Here is a 22,286-nt window from a genome sequence, read left to right on the forward strand (position 1 = left end):
CCCCATGGGTGAAGGGATCACCATCTTTGGGGACAGGTGATGGTGTGGCATGGTGGTGCCCGCTCTCCCTGTCTCCAAGCCACAGAGCACCCAGGAGCAGGATGCATGCTCTGGCTGGGTGGAGAGAGCCCAGGCTGCTGTTGGACCGAGCATCGCGCCTGCCGTCCTCGTGGTTGCTGCTGCCCTCGAGCAACAGCTCCCCTTTTAATTCACTTGCTGGGGAATTTGATCCAAACTTCTGCAACCAAATCATAGCAAGCATAATGCAATATCTTTCTCTTTAGATTACATTAAGCTGGGTAGTGCTGGCTAATTGAATCTGGGGCTCTTGCCTCTTAATTACAAAAGGTCGGGCTCTGCCGAGTGCGGGCAGGTAGCACGGGGCTCGCTGGGGGTGGGAAGGGGGCTGAGAGCTCTGGGTCTGTGCAGAGGCTCCTGTTTGTGACAAGGGAGTGACTGCTGGATATTTTTCCCTTTTTTTTTTGTGCTCTCTATGGGATGGATTTTAAGAGTTACAGCAAGAGCATTACTGGATGGCTTGTGTGCCAGGGACAGGTTTATTTTTGAAATGGAGGAGAGCCTGTGAGCATTGCAGCTGGTTGTCTTGAGGGAGCTGTTGGTAAAAATGTGGATTTTTAAAGAATAAGCTGAGGTCAGCGGGCAGCCCTGAAAATTTGGGGCTGACCTACCTGTGCAACCTGTTCTAGGGAACCTGTTTTGGCAGGGGGTTGGACCTGATGATCTCTCGAGGTCCCTTCCAACCCCTAAAAGTCTATGATTCTGTGGGATGGAGCACAGGGGGTGATTACCTCTTGTGTGTGTGGGAACCCCGTTATTTATTGCTTTTTAACACCAGGTTTGTACTCCCCACCTGCTCAGCATGAGGGGAGGGCAGGACCCCCAATTCCTGGCAAATATTTATCTTATGCAACGTGGTCCATGGCTCAGCTCAGTGCTGGTACTGCCACTCGACCCAGTGCAGCGCTGGGTGTATGTCACCTCCTCTTCCTCTCCATAGCTGCTGGCTGAGGACCAGAACGGTCTGTGGTGCTTCCCAAAAGCCCTTTGCCCCTTCACTGCCCGTGTGGCAGCGGTGAGCGACATTGAATAAAGCACTTTCTGCTTTTGCTAATTGAAGAGTTTCCCTTTGTCAGCCTCTGGGCTCAGAGGAGGGTCGGTACAAAGCCGTAGCCATCAGCACTTTGTGTGCCTCTGAAAATCCCATTAGCTGAAGAAAGAGCTTGAAGTTTCATTCAGCTGGAAAAAAAAGAAAAGGGGGGGGGCAAAAAAATAAAATACATCCCCCCCAGTTCTTCTGATCTGTCAGCTGCACATTAACATACTGCTGTGGGCACCACTGGGGTCCCTGGCTCAGGAATATTAATCAGGGTGAAGTGTTATATTGGACTGAAATGTGTTTGCTTGAGGGAGCGATGTGCTGAGAAGGGTCTGTGGCTAAAGCCGGGGGGCAGGAAACCTGCTGTCAGCAAATGATCTCCCCTCCTGCATCCTGGTACCCTCCTTCCCCCTGGTACCCTCCTTCCCCAGGCTGGTTTTCTGCCTGTGGGATGTTTGTTCCTGCCAGGGGAGTTGGTGTGTGGGGAGCATGGGGTGGGAGGGCAGGGACCAGTCTGGGGCTGGGAGCATGGACAGGACTAGGGGGGACGGGATGCAGGGAGACGTTTGCCATCGCCTCACTGGGCAGGGCGGTGTGGAAGGCACCCTTTGGTGGGTGCAGCCCTGATGCTGGTCTCCACATCTCCCTCTTGGCTGTGCCTCGTGCCCCTCATATACAGGCTGTGGCATCTTGAGGGGTTGTGTGCTCCTAGCTACCCTCAACTTGTCACTAGTGCCAGTGCTGGCAGGCTAATGAGCATCCAAGGGCACCCGTGGCTGAGGCAGGGAGGGAGCTCTCGGTGCCTCCCTGAGCTGTTCCTCCTGTCTCAGCCACCACTCAGCCCTTTGCATTGGGCAGGGGACTGCAGCGAGCTTGGATCCACTCAGCTGCCCTGGATGGGCGTCAGGGTGGGTGTCAGAGCTGGTCTAGGTCTCAGAGCAGGAGGAGGTGGGACCAGAGTGACTCTGGGCAGAGCACATCATGGCTGTGTCCATCTTTGCTCGCTCAGCAGCTTGAGGTCCCCAGCCAGCAGTGAGCAGCTTCCTGCCATGGTAAAAGCCTCACCCAGGTCCTGTGTCCTGTGGAGGAGAGCCAGCCCCAGGGCAGGGTCTTCTCCATGAAGCTTTGCCTGTCAGGGCATCTCATCCATCTCTCTGCAGCTTGAGACCCAACCTCCTCTACAGGCTACCCCTGAGCCCCCTCGCTTCCCAGCTGAACATCTCACACAGCCCTTGCAGATGCACACGCTGCTTCTGTCACCCGTTTGGGATCTTAGGGGATGTGATTTTTTAAAATTCTTTGTGTTCTCAAGGCCTTTGCTGTTCCTTGCTGGCAGAGTCATGGACATGGGATGCTTTCCAGCCCCCCCCCAAGCCAGGGAAGGCCTGCAGATCCCCCGCAGCAGCTGCCCTCCACGCCTGCCCCCGCAGGGCTATATTTGGGCTAAATATTCCAGCCCATAGCCCCGACCTGACAGTTGGAATGTCTATCCCGATATCTTGTAAACATTTCTTCCGATTAAAAGATCCAGACTGCAGACGACCAAGCCCGTGACTCAGCCCCGTGTGATTTCCCAGGAATTCGCCCAGGATGGGTGGCAGGAGCTGCACGCTCCAGCCCCGCGCGCCCGGCGGGGAGGCACCTGCTGATTCATCCTCACCTTCCTCTTCCCCAGCCAGATAACGCTACAGCACGGGCTCCCAAACACCACCCGCTGTGGTGCTGCAGCGAAAGCTCTCGGCTGCCAAGGGCCATGCTTATTTTCCTAGAGCTGGGAAGCCACCGCCTGCGCCCAGGCAGGAGCGTGGCCCCGACTGCCTGTGGGTTGCAGCGGTCGATGGGGTGTTTTCCATGCTAGGCTGGAAGACAACCCCAGCACCACATTGCATCAGCTCCCAGATTTCGCATCTCTCTGCCCCAGGCAGTTGGGAGCTGGCTAGAAATGCCTCCTCCTAGAAGGATGCAAGGATTGGGTACTGGGATTGAACCATCCCTATGAGGATGTGCTCTAGCAACACACTTTATTCTGCCCCAAAAGTTGCAGCATCCAAAGGCTGTCCCGACAGCTCAGCTCTTTAAAATTGCACCAAGAGGCAACAGTCAGGGTAGGGGATGGGCTCTGTTGGCCCTCACAGTCTTAAAGGCTCTTTAGGTGGTTGGTTAATGGTTTTGACAGTCTTAATTTGGACTGGGAATGAAAAGTTCAAGCAGTGATTTCAGGGAAACGCCCCTGGGATAAGCCGTGACGTGGTTAATAGAAAATTGTAATGTTGTTAAAGTGCTTTTCTGTAAAATGCCAGGAGGGGGAATTAACAGTGGGGTTTTTTTCCTTTTTTCCCTAAAAGTTGATGTAGTTCTTTTAATTTTTCAACCCGTCGCATCGGCGCTCAGCGCTCTTGCCAGGCAGTATTTGTCTTATAGTGGTTGTCACATCAGCTGTGGCCACTGATGCCAGCGTGGGGACAACACACCATCAGTTTGCCATGCGGGTATCCCAACAGCAGGCAGGCTGTCTGCTCAAAGCCTGGTAAACCCCAGAGAAGCTTGTGCATGCCTTGCCTTACGGACCAGAGTAACCCTTCCGATGCAGTGGTGGCCTCTCGCGGGCGCTCGTTTGGATCAGCCGCTTCCTTGACGGGCTGCCACGCAGGTGGTTTGAGAGGGTGAGCATGCTGGTGATCCTGCTCAACTGCGTGACGCTGGGCATGTTCCACCCCTGCGAGGACATCGCCTGCGACTCGCCGCGCTGCAGGATCCTCCAGGTACGGCCCGGCTGCCCGTGGTTAGCTTGATGGCAGCCCTGGGTTGGTGGGGTGGGAAGGATTGAGCTGTGGTAGAGGTGGCATCGTGTCCTGGGATGGCTGGGTCCTGCCTGCGCTGGCTGTGTGTCCAGCAGATAAAGAAACGCTGATTTTGGTGCTTGGATGGGGACACATGGTGCCATCAGGCAGAGCCTGGCCGGGCTGTGCTAGCCCCAGTGTTGCCAAGCCTTGCTTGCAGAGTTTGGGAGGGGGTTAATCTATGGTGAAAGCAGAAGCTAAAATATTTTTGGCCCTTTGTCCCATGCTGTGGGTGCCGATGGCCAAACTGGGCTGGGGGAGGACATCGGGCTGCTCCCAGCACTGCCTCTGCCCAGGGATTTTTGCCCTGGGTGGTGCATGTGGAGACCTTGTTGGTCTCAGGTCTCTAACTCCCTTCCCTGGTGCGAGCATGCAGCGGTGCAGGAGCATCCCTCCTCCGTGCCTTTCCTTTGCAGAGCTTCGACGATTTCATCTTTGCCTTCTTCGCTGTGGAGATGATTGTCAAGATGATTGCACTGGGGATTTTTGGGAAGAAATGCTACTTGGGAGACACTTGGAACCGCCTGGACTTCTTCATCGTCATCGCAGGGTAAGCCTGGTGTAGCGGGTCCTCCTCTCTCCACATGCCTCTGTTGTCATCCGTGGTGTGACTTGGTGAGCATCCCATTTGGGGAAGTGTCTGGCTTGTAACGATGGAGGCTGAGGACTTGCTGGACCTTGGTGCCATTGGCATTGTCCAGCCTGGCTCTGCAGCGGTCCCTCTGGTCCTTTCCATAGCTCAGAGGGGGCCTGATGTTCCTCTCGTGTCGAGAGTGGAGCAGGGTGACAAAAGCTGTTTGCACTGGATTTTGGCCAGCGCTGGGCTCGGCTCTTCTCCCTCCATCCTGCCTTTGGTTTCAGTTTCCTCAGGCGAGGTGGTGGAGGAGTGGGTGGCTGTGAGCGCGGAGCCGCGTGCCAGGAACCAGAGCTGAGTGCAGTGTGCGTGATTGCCCTCAGTATTGTACTTTTTTTATGTGTGTGTGTGAGGGAAAGGGACCAAGTTTGCCTTTTTGAGTGTTTCCTTTCAGAGGCACCTGGTTTGAATTAAAGGCTCTTCCAGCACCCGAGAGTCTCCTGGCAGAGACTGGAAATCCACATGAAAAGTCCCTGGCCCCTGGCCAGTGAGCTGAGTTTCTTTGACACACGAATCGCTTGTCGGCCCTTGCCTCCTCTCCCTGCTCCAAGAACCTGAAGACCTTTGGGAAAACAGTGAGGGTTTTTTTCCTCTTTTGATAGAGCTAGAGATCAAATTTACTGTGTTTTCCTGGAAGGGAATGGGGGACCCTCCCAGTTCGGCTGTTTCTCTGGCATGGGCTTGTTGTGCCCCAAGATGGGGCAGCATATCAGTGGGCTTTGCTTGTGGTCCATCGCCAGCCCCACAGGCTCATGGCACACATCTCTGACAGTTATCTGGGATGACCAAAACAGTGTTCCAGTAAAACCAGTAAGGAGGTCCCAGGTCTCCAGTGCATCCTCAACCTGGGAAACTCGCTGTCGGGTGCTGGAGATGCTGAAAGATCGAGCACAGCTCAAGACTCAAGCTGGGGGCAGAGATGAAGGGCAGAAAGGCCAAGAGCTGTAATCATCCCTGTAATGTGCTTGTGCACCAGCCTATGGCTTCTGTGGTTAGGAGAGGGCTCAAAGTTTCCTCCTGAAGTATCTGAGCAAGATTAGGGGCTGCAGCGATGGGATTTTGGACAAGGTGGGACCTCAGGTCCTGATCGACTCTTCTAGGGTTGTAATCATCAGGAGCACAGCTAAGGGCTGGGGCCTTCCAGAATCACCCTGTGCATTCGTTATTTCTTCTTCATTATTTCTTATCCCAGAATTGTGAGGAAGACCCGTCCCCGAGCAAGGCCAGACATCCCAAAGGGGGGCTCAGGGAGGCACAGTGGTGGGTTCTGGGCTGCTTCCAGCTCCGTCACCCCAGGGTGCTGCTGCACTCCCCTTCCAGCCTGGTCCTGGCGTTGCCTGTTGAGCTTGCAGAGTCTTTGGAGCTAGAGTTATCCTTGTTGTTCTTCTGTGGTGACGCTGCTGTGATGGGACCTCAGTCTTAGAGGGACATCAGCAAAGACCGTCCTAATTCCTAAGCCAAAATATAGCTGCACTTTGCTTAAGTGAACATCCCATCTCCTACCCACCTACTGCACCCACGTGGGCATTTGAGTCTGTGAGAGCCGCCCCCTTCCCAAGCAGAGAGTGATCAGTGGCACCCACCTCCCCGCTGCTGCAGACGCCTTCCCGTATCCCCGATGCGCGGAGGCATTTATTGGTTGCAGAGGCTTTTCAGCCTCACAGCTTGACCGCTCCCGTGACTCCTGCCAGGTCGGCTTTGCCTCTCACTAAATGATGGGTCTTTCTTGTATCTGCTTGAACTGCTCCCATCTGGGCCCCGTCAAAACCAATCTGGCTGACAAAGGATCGAACTGGATTTAAATACAAAGCGGAGCCTCTCCTCCCCCCAGTGCCCACTTCCTCTGCTCCTTTTCACGCCCTTGCATTCTCCTCCAGCCCTCCCCATCCATCCCGGAGTGTTGCATCCTGCTCGGAGCATCACTGCAGTCCTGGAGCGTGTCTCAGCCATCCCCAGCACCATCGAGTGCCAGGGAGAGCCAAAGGGGCTGCAGGAATGGGCCACTGCTGTGACAGAGGAGGAAATAAGGACCCAAGCCCGTTACTAGACTCCAGATGTAGGTAAAAGCCCCTGTAAGGATAAGAGAGAAAAGCACTGAAGGTTCAGATCCCAACTGGATGGAGGGAAATTCTCCTGCAGCTCTGTGCTTCCCACACAGGGCAAATTACCCCGACGAGCGTCCAGACTACGGTGCACACAGCAGAGCGTGGGACCAAGGGATGAGCTGAGCTCAACACGGAGGCATCTGGCATCTCGACAGGTGTGTGGTGTGAGGAAAGGGGCCAGAGCCAAGCTGTGGCCATGGAGAAGAGTGATGCTCAAAACCCTGCTGTATTTCCTAGATGCTTGATAAAGTCACGTTTTTAGGTAGGTCTCATGTGAGGGCTGCAGCCTGAGCCCCCAGTGAAATTACAGGGTCAGAGATTCACAAACTGATATCTTCGTGCTTCCACTTCCCCACCTTTTCCTCCTGGTTTTCATGCAATACCAGGAAGCAGCAGGCCAGCATGGGCTCCCCAGCAGGTCTCAGGCTCTTGCTCTCCTGCTTTCCCTGCCTGTGAGCTGCTGGAGGTGATGCCAAGGGGAGAGAGAGGATCATAGAATCATAGAATGGTATGGGTTGGAAGGGACCCCAAGGATCATAGAGCTCCAACCCCACTGCCACAGGCAGGGCCACCAACCTCCAGGCCTGGAGCTACACAAGGTTGCCCAGGGCCCCATCCAACCTGGCCTTGAACTGGCCCGCTGTGTCTTCAGGGCATCACGTGGAGAAGGTATGTCATGCAGGGGCATGTGGGATGTGCTCCTCCCATGGAAACCCTTCCCCACCACCACCAGTCGAGGGGAGGCTTCCAAAAACCCCCCCCAAAAACTTGTAGTATTTCATCCTCCATGTTCCTTGAGAAGTTTCTGGACCTGACAGAGGTTGAGAGTCCAAGGAAATCTTTTGGGGCTTGTTTACCCCAAACCTACCCCTTGCAGAGGGCTGGGAGAGCCGCTGGGGTGCCGCGCCGGCTCCCACCGCGCTCCCAGCCACTTTCGTGGCATGCCATTAAGTACTTCTCGGCTCTGTTAAACTGTCCAGACCGATCTCATGAGCTCATGGAGAGTAAATGACTTCTTTGTGACAATGTAATGCAATTAGTGCTAATTGTAGACTGTGTAATGTCTGCAACACATCTCTGTAATTACAGTAAAACTTGCTGGGGATGAGAATAGTGCTGTATTATCAAAACTCAGCTCAGCGAAACATGGCTTCGGTTGTAGGTTACGGAGCTGCGCGGGGAGAAGGGAAGGGGGAGAGGAGTGATGAATGGCATAATTATGCTGTGTTATTTTAAAGAGGAGGATTTGGGGAGTTAGGTTTTAAGAGAACACTTGAAGGTTAACGGGCGTTGCAAGCCGGCTTTCGCCCTCTAAAGATGATTCAATACAATTTCGACCTCTCCCAGCGTAAGGTGCTGAAGTGTTGAGGATGAACGCTTGTTTACATCCAAAAATATGCAGAAACGTTTACAGTTCAGTGCTGGCTGAGGCTTGGGCTGGTGAACCATGGCAGTGGGAGGGAGATGTACCCTAACCCCCTGGTTGATTTGAGACCCTGCACGCGTTCTGCCTGCCCCTACTGTGGGCAAGCATGGGGGACCTCTGCTCCCATCAGTCAGCAGAAGGGGATAGCCACAGGTTGAGGTCTGCTGCTCCTCAGCTGGAGCTGTCCCCATCCTCTCCCCATCTCCATCCTCTCCTCATCCTGCGGTCCCACCAGCTTGTGAGGCAACGGCTTGTTTTGAATTTGTTTGGATAAGGGCTTTGCTGACCCTCTGCACCCCTCTGGGTTGAGTTGCCTTTTGAACCATTCTCATAAAAAAGAAACCCAGACAAACCAACCCAGAGCAACAGAAACCTCGCAACACTTAATTATTTTATCTCTCCAAGGAAAGAAGTTTTAAATCAGGGGAAAATTCAGTGGGATAATTTGGTGCTGTGAGAGCTTACGGGGTTCCTCTCTGCCTTCTCTAGACACAGGGTCAAGCAGGGCTCTGGGTCCATGCCTGCATTCTGCTCCCCTCGGAGCAGGGCTGTGCATCATCCCGTGTTTGAGTTGTGCGGGTCTGTTGTTACTCCCGGCTCAGTCAGTTGTTTGGCCAAGTCCGCCGAGTCGTGTTTGTGCTTTGTTCATTGTACAGTAACAGGCCTCTTAAAAGGCTTTGTGGGAAAGTTAACCACTTCTGGAATATTTTGCTTACCATTTGAGATGAGCTGGGGCTGGAGGTGTTGGCAGGCGGCTTTCTTCAGGAACAGAGACGCTCTTTCTCTCTTTGCTTCCTGAACGCTGCTTCTCATGTTCGTTATCGTTTTTTCTCCCTGTGTTGGAGGCTGTATTAAAGACTTAGCTCTGCTGAAGCCTTCCTAAACAACACATAAGGATGTCTTACTCCCTCCTGGTTTTGAGTGCCAAATTTCAGGGATGAAATAGGCTGCAGGAAGCCTTGCTGTATTCATAGGTACTGGGAGAGAAAGGGGATGCTGCAGTGCCCCACTCCATCCCTGCTCCATCTAAACCAAAAGCACCACGTGGTTTCTGGAAAGCTCTTTAACTCAGAAATTGGGATAAGGATGATGCTGCCAGAGCGGATCTGCGGGCAGCGGGGATCCTGTGGCTGCAGCAGCAAGAACACGGCTCCTTCTGGGTGCATTGGGTGAAGTCTCCAGCACGTGGCCCTCACCTTGTGGCACTGTGTCACCTCACAAGCTGGCAGGGCTCTTCTGAAGGGCGCTTTTGGCTGTACTTGGCTGATCAAGGGGCCGCTTCAACTCCTTGGTTCAGGCGTGGGGCAGAAAGGGCTGGTGTGGGGCTGCCCACCGGAGTCCCTGCCGCAGCCTCCTGCTGCTGCGCTGGGCAAAGGCTGATTATTAGTCCCTTCATCCCGTAAATAACCAGATATTAAAATAATAGGAAGGCAGGAACAAATGCTGCTTTTTCATCCCCTCTGCCTGTGTGTATCGATCCCTCTCGCACTGAGGTACAGCGCCTTGGAGACGTGGGCGCGCGGTGCCCTCTGTGCTGCCTGGGCACCCTTAGAGCGATGGGGTAATTGCCCGTGTAAGTGGCTGATTTGCACACGCAATTACCCAATGTGCAGTCACAGCCGCAGCCCCTTTGAGCTGCAGTGAAGGCTGCACCAAACCCTCTCTCAGGAACCTGCCCCTCTCTGCTGCTTTCTGGGATGGATGTGAGTGTCCTGGGAGCCAGGAGCCTCCTCCCAGAGCCCTGCTGCATCCTGGCTCATCCCGCATGAGGTGCTCTTTGCTCTGAGGTGGCAGAACCACATCAAGCTGATACTCACGATCACAGACCTTCAGGGGTTCTAAATCTGAGGTTGAGCTTTGCAATTTATTGCTTTAAGTGACTTTTGGGAGGATGAAGAGCAGCTGAGACCCAGGGCCAGCAAAACTCCCCCCGGCTGCGGATGCTCTCTGCTCCCTGCCACCTTAGTGCAGCCTTTGCAGCCTTCAAAGCAGAGCATCCGGAGCTGGCCGCATCCTTGACTCACAGAAACCTCCTCAGTAAAAGAAACCCCTTAGCAACCTTCCTTCCAGCTAAGCTGGATCAAACCCACCTGCAAAAACCTTGTTTTGCAAAGTTTTAGGACTTTTAAAAAGATAATTTAGTTTCAGTTCTTCAGCTGAACTTGCTGCTGCTTCAAAAGCCTCATTAGTCAAATGTCCTGGCTGGGACACGTGGTGCTACTGTGTGGCCGGCTCCAGCAGGCTGCAGGGCTCACACTCCCTCCAGTGTTACTCTTTTTATTCCTTCAGCTTGATTAAAGTGAGTATTTTTAAAATTAAGCAACACCCACGAATGCGGTGAGGCTCGAGAGGCTTAGAAAGCAGAGCCTGAGCAAGAGCAGGAGCCTGGCAGAGATGGCGAGAGCCGGGAGGGAATTTCATTCCCGCTTTCCGAAGATACCACGCTGCCTAATTTCCCCTTGTCTTTTCCAGCACTGATGTCTTAACATCATCTGCCCATTGCTGTGCTTTGTAGATAAAGGGGGCCCATATATGCCCAGTTTTGGAAAGCTTTTAACGTGGAATAAATCTGAGCCTATCTCTTGCTGACAGTGAGCGGCAGCTCTGTGCCTCTGTGGGCAGAGGGGTGAGCAGCTCCTGGGGATGCTGCAGGCATTGCTGCTCTGCTACAGGTCACGTATGTGGCCGTCGTCGTGTCCCCTGGCTGCACAGCACGCCCAGCACCCAGCTGTGAGAGGGGAGAGCCCATTTTCCTCACAAAGTGCTCTCAGCCCAAACTCCGTGGCTCTGATTTTCACAGTCTTCTGCTTCCCGAGCAGATCCCAGGGATGGGAGGGAGCAGGGTGGGTGATAGAAGCCAGGATGGGCAGGTGTGGAAAGGGCTTTGCTGGCATTTGTGTTCTTTGTTAGAGGCTGGCTGGGTGAGAAGAACCTCTTCAACCCTTCCCGTGATGCTCCTGAGCATCACCTCTGCAAGCCCTTTGCCGCAGGCAGGGCTGCTGCCTGGCACTGCTTATGAGATCCTTCCTGAGGCTTTAGGGTTTATATGAAAGAAGAGCCGTCATGCTCTGAGTCTCACTATCTCCAGGCAGAACAGGAATGAATTTCTGATGCCTGGTCCATCCTGTGCATCCCTTGTGTCTGTCTGTCTGCTGAGTCCCTGGAGTTTTCCTTCTTAGAGGAGTGTTTGCCAAAGGTTTGCATCAGCTCTCTCTCTCTGCATCCCACCACCAGCCCGTTGTACGTCTGGCTTTGCAGATGCTCCGCTTTTATTCTTAGAAATCCTAAATGTTTCCGCTTTCCTTCTGAATAACTCCAGCGATCGGGGGTTGCTGATCACTCTGAGGAGGCTCAGCATTTGCTACGAATCCATCCTATTTAATGCTGAGGATTTTTTGGAGCCCTTAACTCATCCGGGCACCCGTGTCCGTGGCAGAGGCGCTGACAGGCTTCGTGCTTTCCCATCTTGAACAGAGGTGACATTTGAGCTGCAGCTTCATCGGGGCCTTTTTGCGCTGCAGAGTTTCAGCACGTAAATGTTATATCTGCTGATAAACGCACCCGTCACCTTGCCAGTTGGTGACATCCTGACATTTGCTCTCTCTGGGTATCTCCCCTTGCCAGGGACGTGGATTGATTCCTCCCGTTCATCCCATCACCTTGGCAAGTGACCTTTGAGCTGGGAAGTTGGTGGATTCTCATTGGACTTGCTCTTTAGTGACTGATTTTTACCAGCCTTCTTTTCCTCCCATACTGGGCTCTCTCAAGGCTCTCAAGCTGTTAGCTACCAGCAACGTGTGGGTCTAGGTCAGGGGCTGAGCTTGTGGTGCTGTAACGCTGGTGCTGGTAGCAGCACCTGGCAGCAGAGGTAGGAGAGAACCTACCTGTGCTTGGTCTTGTTGTTCAAGTGTTGTCTCAAGCTTGGTGGGTCGTTGTTTTATCGTTGTTTTGTTCTCTAATATGTTAAATCTAACTGCACTTTCCAGCATGCCCTTTGCAGACTGCAAGCACACACATCTCTGGAAGTGAGTCTAGAGCTGTTGTTAATCAGAAGAAGATTTGTCGTGGTGCAAATAGCCATATGCTGCTCTGAGTTTTGTTGGGAGCCTCTGTTTTAACAATGGAGGAAAGAAAAGCTGTATGTTTGACAGGGGCTTTTTACCCCAATCCTGCAAACTGCACAAAAATCGTATTTTCAAGCAGCAAGTGAAACTTGGGAACCATTATACTCCAGGGAAATCATTACCCCTGTCCTTCCTTACTGCAGCCAAATCCCACCCAATGCAGTGAGTCCTGTGCTCGGAGGAAGGGGCTGGTTTTGTCACTGGGGCCAGGTGAGCCTTGACAGACAAGGAGACCATCATAGTATCCACGTGTCTGTCCAACATTCATGTTCTGGGACTGTCACACAGCTGTGGGCATCAGCTAAGTACAGAGGATCAGCTTGAGGTTGTTTCCATCGTGGATATGGTTTGGTTATCATCATCCTCATTACATCCTATAATGAGGAATGGGATAAAATGTCACTGTAACAGAGTGTGGACCTGTGCATTTGAGGACTAGAAAGTCTTCTTCAGCCCGGGTGCTCCTTACCTGCTGATGGCTGGGAGGGAGGAGAGTGGGTTTGGCTGCTGACAGCAAGAGCAGAAACCTTCAGTGCTGCAGCCAGGGCAAAACTACCATGGCCCTGAGGGATCCTGTGGGATTCCCAGCAGGGAGGAGGGGGCAGTGCTGATGCCTCTGTGGAAGGCGCTGGCAAAGACTCCTCCAAAACCTTCATGTCTAATCAGGTAAAATTAATTCAGGCCAGGGCAAGTGTGGAGAAAGGTTGTGACTGGGGAGCAGAGAGCCTGTCTGTGAGATGTGGCTGGAAGAGCTTCGTTTGTTTGGCTTTGCAAAATCAAGGCTGAGAGGAGATGTGATTTGTCCTCTGTAAATACATCAGGTGGGTAAACACCAGGGACAAAGAGCTAGAGAAACTACTTAAAAGACAGCACAGGCATAAGAACAAATGAGCTTGTCCTGAACAAATTCCAGCTGGAAGTTAGGCTCCCAACCACTCAACTAGCTCTAAGATGGAATTTGATAATTTTTGGAAGAGATTAAGATCTTGTTGTTGCCTATGGAGGTGGGAGCCTGGCTGTGTGGTAAACCTCATGGCCCAATTCCTTGCCTTTGTCTGGCTCTGCCTCTTCAAGAATGCTTTTAGGCAGACACCTTCTGTTTTCCCATGTCTGGAGAGCAAAGTCGTGGTGGTGACGTGACTGATGGCCCTTCTGTGCCATGAGCAGAGCAAGACCATCCTGGAGGACTCCAAGGACATGCAGCAGTCCAAGTGCATCCTCAGATTAAGTCATTTCAAGGTTGCACCTCATTGTCCTGAGCTGTGAGATAACACAGTGGGAGGTTCCTTGGTCCATGTTTGCCCCGTGTGGTATCTACAAGTGCCATCAGTTTTTATTTGGGCACTTGTCCCCCTGAGTCCCACCTGGCAATGCTCCCTACAGGGCAGAGCCATCACAGCTCAGTGCCCTGAGCTGCACACCTCTGCGCCCTGTGGAAGGGGTCTGTACCAGGAGATGCTCCTCTACGTTTTGGGGCTGTGGTAATGCTCAGCACCGCGAACCCAGGTTTGTTAGAGTGTCTGTACAATTGTTGTTAAGAACAGGGCTTTGTCTGGAAATTGCCCTCCTGGAGTGTGCAGGGATTTTCAGAATCTTCTACCCTGGACCTGTGTGAGACCAGTAATCAAAGCAGATGAGAGAGAGGGAAGATCTGTGGCTGTCTGAGCTGCTGTATCACGTTCTCGCTCATTGACTTTATTCTGATATGCAAACAACCTTTAATTAATTCCTCTGGCAAACTTTCCTGGTGGGAGAGATGCAGTAACAAGTCCCTCTGAGCAGCTGGCATATAATGTTTGATTTATAATGTTTGATAATCTAACATTTCTCTGGAAGATCCTTGATTCTCCTCTGCATTTGTGTCTTCCACAGGATGCTGGAGTACTCCCTGGACCTGCAGAACGTCAGCTTCTCAGCCGTCCGCACCGTCCGTGTCCTGCGGCCACTCAGGGCCATTAACAGGGTCCCCAGTAAGTCGGGTCCTTATTCCTCCCAGTTGATACAAGTTCTTTATATAAGTGTCCCAGAGATGGAAGAACAAACACAAATGCTTCCCGTCTTACATTGATGCTCAAAGGTTCACCCAGGCCCTGGTAGTGTGAGGTTCTACCTCCACTCTGATTTCCAGTGTCTGTGGCTCTCCTGCTTTAAATTATATTCATTTGGGTATCGGTGGCATCAGAGAGGAGCCACCAGTCACTCAGATACCCAGGACTGTCTTCAGAGGCCTGCCTTTCTCATCCAAAGAGGTCTTAGGAGGCTGCTGAGGTGAAGGGATGCAGGTGATAGGGACTGACTGAGCCAACAGCCTTTGCCAGGTGATACAGGCAGAGGGGTCTGAGCCACGCTGCCCCCACTCCCCTGCACCACTCTGTCCTTTCCTGGAGAAGCTGAAGCAAGGAAGTGGTGTTGTGCCTGGAGACTGCTTCCTGGGAGGGCCTGAGGAGCCTCTTGGAGCATCTCTTGCTCTGCTCCCCAGAGCTGGGCTGTAGAGCCCAGAACCCCAACACCTCCAAAGCAAGCCTGGGAAGGACAGGAGGTGGCTATTCAGTGCTGGTTTATCAGGTCATGCACGAAGATCTCAGCCCCCCCCCCAGCAGGAGGTGGCATTGCCTGCTCCTGCATGGCAGCAGGTGCCTGGCACCCAGCCCTGTGCTCAGAGAGGCACTGCCCATGGCAAACCCAAGCAGAGTGCCCACAGAGCCATTCCTGCCACGCTGGGCAGAGCAGGGAGTGCTGAGCTGTGTCCTTCTCGGGTGCCGTGCGGATCAGGCGTGACAACCCTAAGTACAACTGCATCAGGAACGTCGTTTTCCTGGTCCTACAATCCTGGGTATTGAATCCAGCATTGTTTTAGACAAATCCAATCTGAGCTGCCCTCTCTGAACCAGCCCAATGCCTTGACAAGAACTAATCAGCGTCAGTTCTGTCTGCCCATGCTGGAGGTGCTGGGCTCTATTTATTTTTCTGGTCCTGATGCTTGAACTTAATCTGGCTTTGCTACTGCTGCTGTTTCAATCATTCTGGTAGCTTCAGAATCCTGTTTGCAATGGTTTTTTGGTGTGGGTTTTTTTTATCCCCGCCGCTGAACTGATGGATGGCTGAATTTATCCAGCGCTGTCTAACTGGGGATGTAATTCACTTAATGTATTTTGAAATCCTGAGTAATTTATCTTGGCTTCTCTGCAACGTAGTTACAACAGGATAGAAATGTAAGGTGGGAAAAGAAAAAGAAGAGAGTTTTGTATGATGATAAATGCAGTAACCACAGAAAGTCATTTCAGTTAATTAGGAGTTGACGCAAGGTGGTTGTTCCCCAGTAGAGGAGTAGAGGCAAAACCCTGATAGAGGAAGTGACAGTATTGGGAAGAAAGAAAAAGAAGTCTTCTTGAAGTATCAAAGTAAAGGGTGCACCAGGAAAGCTTTCTTTAAATGAAGATCAATATAAGCGAGTGAGAGAATGCAGAAGATGGGGAAAGAAAGAGAGTGAGAGATGAGCAGAATATTACAGAGACGTCAGATGAAATCAATTTTTTTGTGTGTAAATGTCAAGTTGAAGTCACCATCAATTTGTCTTTGTTACAGAACTGGCTGTTCCTGAACTTGTGAGAATTAACTGCCAGAGAGAGTCCTGTATTTTAAGGAAGAGAGGAGATTTAGGGTAGATGAGGAGAATTAGGGAGCAAAGGGAATTTTAATATATACTGAGCAGGGAGAGAAATACACCTGAGCAAGGGAGAACGTCAGAGTTTGGTCTCAGAGGAGAAAGGAGACATATAATTGCTAGAAAACTTTAAGAGACGAGGTCTTGAGGTGGGGAGGGAAGGGAGAGGAGCAGGGAAGGTAGGTTGTGTGCCTGGGAACAGAGCATGGATGAAGGAGGGGGCATCTCAGGAGCTTGGAGTGGCAGAAACAGAGGGGACTGGAGAGCTGTGGAGGTTTGCAAGCCACGTGTGTGTGACAAGGACAGTGGGTGGGAAAGCAGTGGCTTTCAGGGGAAGGCAAAGTGTGGATGGAAAGGAAAGGGTCAGGAATAACTGGAATAAAAAATTTCTGTGCGGACTCTTCTTCTTTGCCTCAGGTATGCGCATCCTGGTGACGCTGCTTTTGGACACACTGCCCATGCTGGGGAACGTCCTCCTCCTCTGTTTCTTTGTCTTCTTCATCTTCGGCATCGTGGGAGTCCAGCTGTGGGCAGGTTTGCTCAGGAACCGCTGCTTCCTCCCCGAGAACTTCAGCATGTGAGTCTGCACAGGCAGCAGCAGTGTCTCTCCAGCTCGGGCAAGTCTGTCCCTCCAGGAGACAAGGATATCCTCTGTTAAAAAGCCCTGGACTTCTCTAAGTGTTCCCCACCCCTAAACACCGCCACAGCATGCATGGCTGAGACAGAGCAAGCTGTGACACTTTGCCATTCAAGGCCTTCAGGGCTGTCCTTAACCCTCACTGGCACTTGGGAACCTCTGATTGATAAGAGTCTCCAAAACCCCCTGAGAATTGGAGTTCTGGCTGTCTCAATTCAGCATATCATTAACACGCGGCCTGTCCTGCTTTTGTGAGGACATTGACCTCTGAACCCCATTCAGCAGGCATTTGTAGTCCCACCTAAACCCCAGGGAAGGCTGATGGAGCTACCGTACGTTTCATGTTGACTTGGAATTGATCTGGCTAGATCCACGTCCTGCAACCCCAGAGCCTCTCACTTGCACTTGCAGGATCGTGATGATGTTGCTGTGGCTAGGCTGGCTCCTGGGTCTGGAGCTGGCACGATACACCTCTTATCCTCTCCCACGCATCTCCTAATCAACAGCCACCCCTCTTGTAGGTCATGCCCTCAAAGGGCAGTTGAGAAGAGTCATTGCCAGGGCACGTCCCTGTTAAGTACATGGCAGCGGAGCAGAGGGACTGCTTCACCACTGAGTAAATCCAATAGAGCCACAGGTTTGGGTGCTGTTTAATTGAGCCAGAATTCCAGGGGCTTAGATAAGCTTTGGAGGGTATTAAAGGCAATTCTGTGGGAATTAACTGGGCTGAACTAGGCTTAAAAATATCTTTGCAAGCTTTAGTGGGAGTCCGGGCAGTGTTAAGGAGATAGCTGTGTGCAGAGCGAGAAGCCAGTTTCTGGCTGGCCATGGGTTGTTTCATCTCCCTGAAGAGTGGTGTTGCCTGGTTTGCTGAGGGAAGGCCACCCTCAGAGGGAATTTAGAACTTATCTATGGGAACTGTGAAATGCAGATGAAGGTCCTGTCTCTGTGTCTCAGGAAGCTTGGGAGGTCTTTGTACATAGAGTCTCACCAAGCCATTCTCAGCATCTCTAAGAGAATAGGAGATATGGGAGCTTAAACTGACTGATTTCCATCTTATTGCAGCAAAGAGATGTCAGAGAAACCCTGTTGGGCTGAATCCTGCTCTTAGTCCCCTAAAGTCAAAGCCAGAGCCTTTCCAGATGGACTGACTCTTAGTAATGTCATCAGAGGTGCTGCTGAGTGGCCAAGTGCACTGCCTCAGTTTGCCAAAACCCAGTTAGGGACATCATCTCACCTGGTGGGGCTGCAGAAAGTCCAAGGGGACCCCTTTAAAAAAACCCCAAACCAACACACAACCAACATTTAGGATCCAGAATAGCAGATCTCAGACTCTGCTGTTAGAGGTGTTACCTTGTCAGATCGTGTGCAGTCAGTGTGCAAACCACAGCCCTGTCTGGACTCTTTCAGCCCCTACATGGTGGATTTGGAGCAATACTACCAGACAGAGAACGAAGATGAGAACCCTTTCATCTGCTCCCAGCCCCGGGAGAACGGGATGCGCTACTGCCGGAGTATCCCAACGCGGAGGGAAGAGGGTCTGGAGTGCACCCTGGATTATTATTCTTACAATGACACCACCAACACGTCTTGTGTCAACTGGAACCAGTATTACACCAACTGCTCTGCTGGGGAGCACAACCCCTTCAAGGGAGCCATCAACTTCGATAACATTGGCTACGCCTGGATCGCGATATTTCAGGTGAGCCCTGTGAGCAAACTGTCATGAGATGGGGAGCAGCTGGTCAGTCCCCAAACCAACATGTTCCCAGGGGCTGCTCAGTCACACTCCTGGGGCTGTTTTGCACCAGCAAGCACCATCTGCGGTAGTGCCTGGGTGCTCAAAATGTCAGGGATACAGTCTCACGCCTGCTTTGGGGATGTCTCCATTGTTCATGCATGGACAATGCCCCAGGCTCCAAACCCCATGTGTGTGCAGGGGACCATCCTGTTGTGGAGCAGAGCCTAGAGACTGCTCTTCCCTCTGCAAAATGTAGTAGCAAGCCTTAGGTCCAGCTGGAAAAGAAGGGCTGGATTCAGTCTGGGCAGGTGGCAACGTGGCTGTAGGCATTGGTTGGAGGAGGTTTTGGCTCATCAGTACCTTGTACTGCACCCAGACCAGCTGTGGGGTGTCAGAAATGACCCAGGCAGGAGAAATGTTGCTTGTGCACTTGGTGCTGTAGCTGAGCCTTGACGGGTTCATTTTTCCTTCCTGTCCCCATCAGGTCATCACCCTGGAAGGCTGGGTGGACATCATGTACTTCGTCATGGATGCACACTCCTTCTACAACTTCATCTACTTCATCCTCCTGATCATTGTGAGTGGCCCTAGAGGAACATGGGGGACCTCCTGGCATTTGGAGAGGGCAGAGTAGAGTGACCCAGAGGAACAGGGCAGATAATACAGTGAATATAAAGGCTGATGCCCCATGGGAGGCAGGGATCAGCCTGCTGGAAGACGTGCACCTTGAACATGGAGTTGCATTGCAGCTGTGTTTTGCTGCTAACATAAAGGAAAGAAAGATGCACTTAAGCTGTGGTAGATACACTTCTGTTGCTGCTGTTTATGCTACTTCTTTCCTCATGCTGCAAAGTCCTTTCCCTTAGCTGTCAACTTGATCTTAAGTTTAAAAGTAGGCAAATTTCCCCAGGTCAGGTTTTGAGCCCTGGAAGGGGAGGAAGCTGCCCAGAAATTCCCCCTTATTGAAGAATCTAACCAGCTGGGTCCTTGGTGCAGAGGGGACGTTACAGGAAAATGGTCCCAAATTTCAGAGAGCATGTTGAGAAAGGAGGGAAGAGATTACTGCCCACAGCCCACCCACACTTCACAGCATCATCTGAGACCACCCACAAAGGAGCCAACAAAGAGTTTCTGTGGGGTGGGCTCCATGATGGGCTTCATCTTTGCAAGCAGAACTGTCTACTGTGACTGGCTGAGCTCGTTGTCTAGACTCCCTTTATCGTCAAGGGAGAAAAATAGGTGCTTTAAGGGAGTGATTCATCTCCTCCGAAGGTAGACATCCAAAATAAATTAGATGCATTGCAGATTTGATGTGCCTATTTCTCTCTTGACTCTAAAGGATCATTAGGTGCCTCACTCAGATGTATCTGAGATAAGTGAGATGAGTCTCTTTCTTCCTCTCTAATTGGACTAAGTCCAGCAAAAATAGCTGCACGTCGTCCATTAGGCCATTGTGGGGATTTCTGCTCCTCATCAAACCAGGACTCAAACCTTGATGAGAAGGTAGGAGGTCGTTTAGTCCATGATGCTTTTTCTGGTTCATCTATTAGCTTCCCCAAAAAAGAACCAATCCCTTGCTCTCAGCATTCCCGAAACAACGGAGGGGATGGGCGAGCAGTACTTTTCCAGATGCCGTGCAGTGTGTGATAGCCCATTAGCACGTCAGTAATTCTCTGTGATCCAAGCTGGGCTCTGCAAGAGGCAGAACCTCATGAAACCCTGGTTGGGAATAAAATCTCCAAGCTGTGGGTACAGACTGCTGATGCCCTTGTGTAACAGTCACCCGCAAATCCCGTTAGCAAGGGAAAGGGATCTGCTCTCAAGCTGCCCACACACTGCCAGAAAAAACACTCCTATCAGGAAGGCTCAGTGCATTCATCGTAATGCCACTAATTGTGATAATTGCAACCGCTGTCTGCGGAGAGAGAAAAACCACCATCTCAAAAGAGCAAAAGCTTTTTGTCAAAATAATCTCTTGTCTTTGATCTCTGAGGCCCTCCATGGAGTGCTGGCGTGGGAGTCCCTGGGGTGGGGGCTTTGGGGGGGTGAGTCAGCCCTTTGGCAGTGGTCCCCGCTGGGTGATGCGGGAGATGGAGCTGGCTGGGGTTTGCCCCATGCTGCTTGTGCTGGGGTATGGGGTGGGGAAGGGCTACGGGTTGGCACGGCCACCCTGAGGTGGTTGATGGCTCCTGTCCTCTTAGGTGGGCTCCTTCTTCATGATCAACCTCTGCCTGGTGGTGATAGCGACACAGTTCTCGGAGACGAAGCAGCGTGAGAGCCAGCTGATGAAGGAGCAGCGGGTGCGCTACCTGTCCAACGCCAGCACCCTTGCCAGTTTTTCAGAGCCAGGCAGCTGCTACGATGAACTCCTCAAGTACTTGGTTTACATTGCCCGTAAAGGCAGCAAGCAGCTCGTGGAGCTCTACCGGGTGGCGGGTGTGAGGATGGGCTTCCTCACCAGCCCCTCCAGCAAGGCAGGGGCTGACCGGCAGGCTGGGAAGCGCCGGAGCAGGAAGAGGTCTTCTGTGCACCACCTTATCCACCACCACCATCACCACCACCATCACTATCACCTGGGCAATGGGAACCTGCGGGCACCCCGTGCCAGCCCGGAGATCAGTGATGTGGAGACCAGCTCCCTTCACAATGGGACCAACCGACTGATGCTCCCTCCCTCAGCATCGAACCCCCACGGGGCCCCCAGCACCACTCCCAGCAACACTGAGTCCGTCCACAGCATCTACCACGCCGACTGCCACTTTGAGCCGGTGCGCTGCCGGTCATCACTCCCACAGACAGGCCTTGGCTTGCCAAGCCCGGAGGGGATCCCCAAGAACATCGTGGGCAGCAAGGTGTACCCCACAGTGCACCCCAGTACCTCACATGAGATGCTGAAGGAGAAGAACCTGGGGGAGGCAGCAGTTGGTGCCGGCAGCAGCACCTTGACCAGCCTCAACATCCCACCCGGGCCGTACAGCACCATGCACAAGCTGCTGGAGACACAGAGCACAGGTGAGCCTGGGGCTGGATGTCAGTCTGGGGTTGCTCTGTAGGAATTCAAGCTGTGACCTAATGTGTCTTTCTCTGAATCTTTGCAGGGTTCTTCTCAGTCCATGTTACGGAGAAAGGTGATGGCTTTCCAGGTGAGGCCAACATGAGTGTCCTGACCTACCTAATGCAGCTTATAGCCAAAACCAGGAGACAAGTTTCAACCTCCCAGGCTTCCTACTTGCAAGAATCTAAGGGAAATTAATGTTTTCAGTGAAGTAGTTTTCTTTCCCATCCTCATTTCCTCTCCAAACCAAGTCATTCTGCAATTACAGGGAATGCTCCCCAAATTCCTGCAGTCCCCAAATCAGCTCAAGCCAGGCTTGGCAACACCATACAGAGTTGAAGCCCAGCCTGGCTGCTTCCAAACGGCCATGTCCCTTCCTGGCTAAAACAATAGGTCATGGTGGCTGTGTTGCCCGCTGCTGAGCTTGGGAATGGACAACTTCCAGATCTAATGACCCAAGCCCCAGCACACCCCTCTACCCCAGCCCAGAGCTGCCCAGAGACTAAACACACAAAGCTGGGCTCTGAGATGGTTTCATGATGGGTTTTTATTTGCATTGCTGCATGCTGCTGTGAGTCAGGAGCATGCATTGCAGATAGCCTCTCCCCTGGCAGCCAGCTGGGGGGATTTTTAGGACTGTCCTGCTGGTATTGTCACCTAGGAGCTACCTGGCAGCTGGGAGCTTGTGTTTGGGGCAGTGCGTGGAGGGGAAAGCTGGTGATTTTGGAGTATCAGCAAGTGGTGGGAGCAGGAAAGGAGGCTGCTGCTGCTGGTGGTGCTCCCCCTAATTACAACCTGGAGCCGGCCAGGACCAGGGGAGTGATTGCTTTCTCCTTGCTATAATGGCATAAGGGGGTGGGCCAGGAGTCCTGAGCTGGTGGCAGTGTCTGCCTGGGGCAACAAAGAGGACTCTGTCACTTGAGAGAAGGTGCCTGGGGACCCC

The 22,286-nt window shown here is 52.4% G+C and overlaps 1 protein-coding gene across 1 annotated transcript in view; it reads left to right on the forward strand.

Moving 5' to 3' along the window:
• Positions 1 to 3,771: 3,771 nt before the first annotated feature.
• CACNA1G (calcium voltage-gated channel subunit alpha1 G) overlaps positions 3,772 to 22,286 on the forward strand; it is a gene marked incomplete at its 3' end in the record, with an annotated part of 100,497 nt that continues 81,982 nt past the window's right edge. The window contains exons 1-7 of the mRNA XM_084273342.1: positions 3,772 to 3,879; positions 4,374 to 4,507; positions 14,119 to 14,216; positions 16,328 to 16,487; positions 17,958 to 18,249; positions 18,773 to 18,865; positions 20,490 to 21,300. Coding sequence (XP_084129468.1) covers positions 3,787 to 3,879; positions 4,374 to 4,507; positions 14,119 to 14,216; positions 16,328 to 16,487; positions 17,958 to 18,249; positions 18,773 to 18,865; positions 20,490 to 21,300 — 1,681 coding nt within the window. The 5' untranslated portion in view covers positions 3,772 to 3,786. The remainder of the gene's footprint in view (positions 3,880 to 4,373; positions 4,508 to 14,118; positions 14,217 to 16,327; positions 16,488 to 17,957; positions 18,250 to 18,772; positions 18,866 to 20,489; positions 21,301 to 22,286) is intronic.

This window comes from Gallinula chloropus (assembly GCF_964237585.1).
Source record: "Gallinula chloropus genome assembly, chromosome: 20".
NCBI lineage: Eukaryota > Metazoa > Chordata > Aves > Gruiformes > Rallidae > Gallinula > Gallinula chloropus.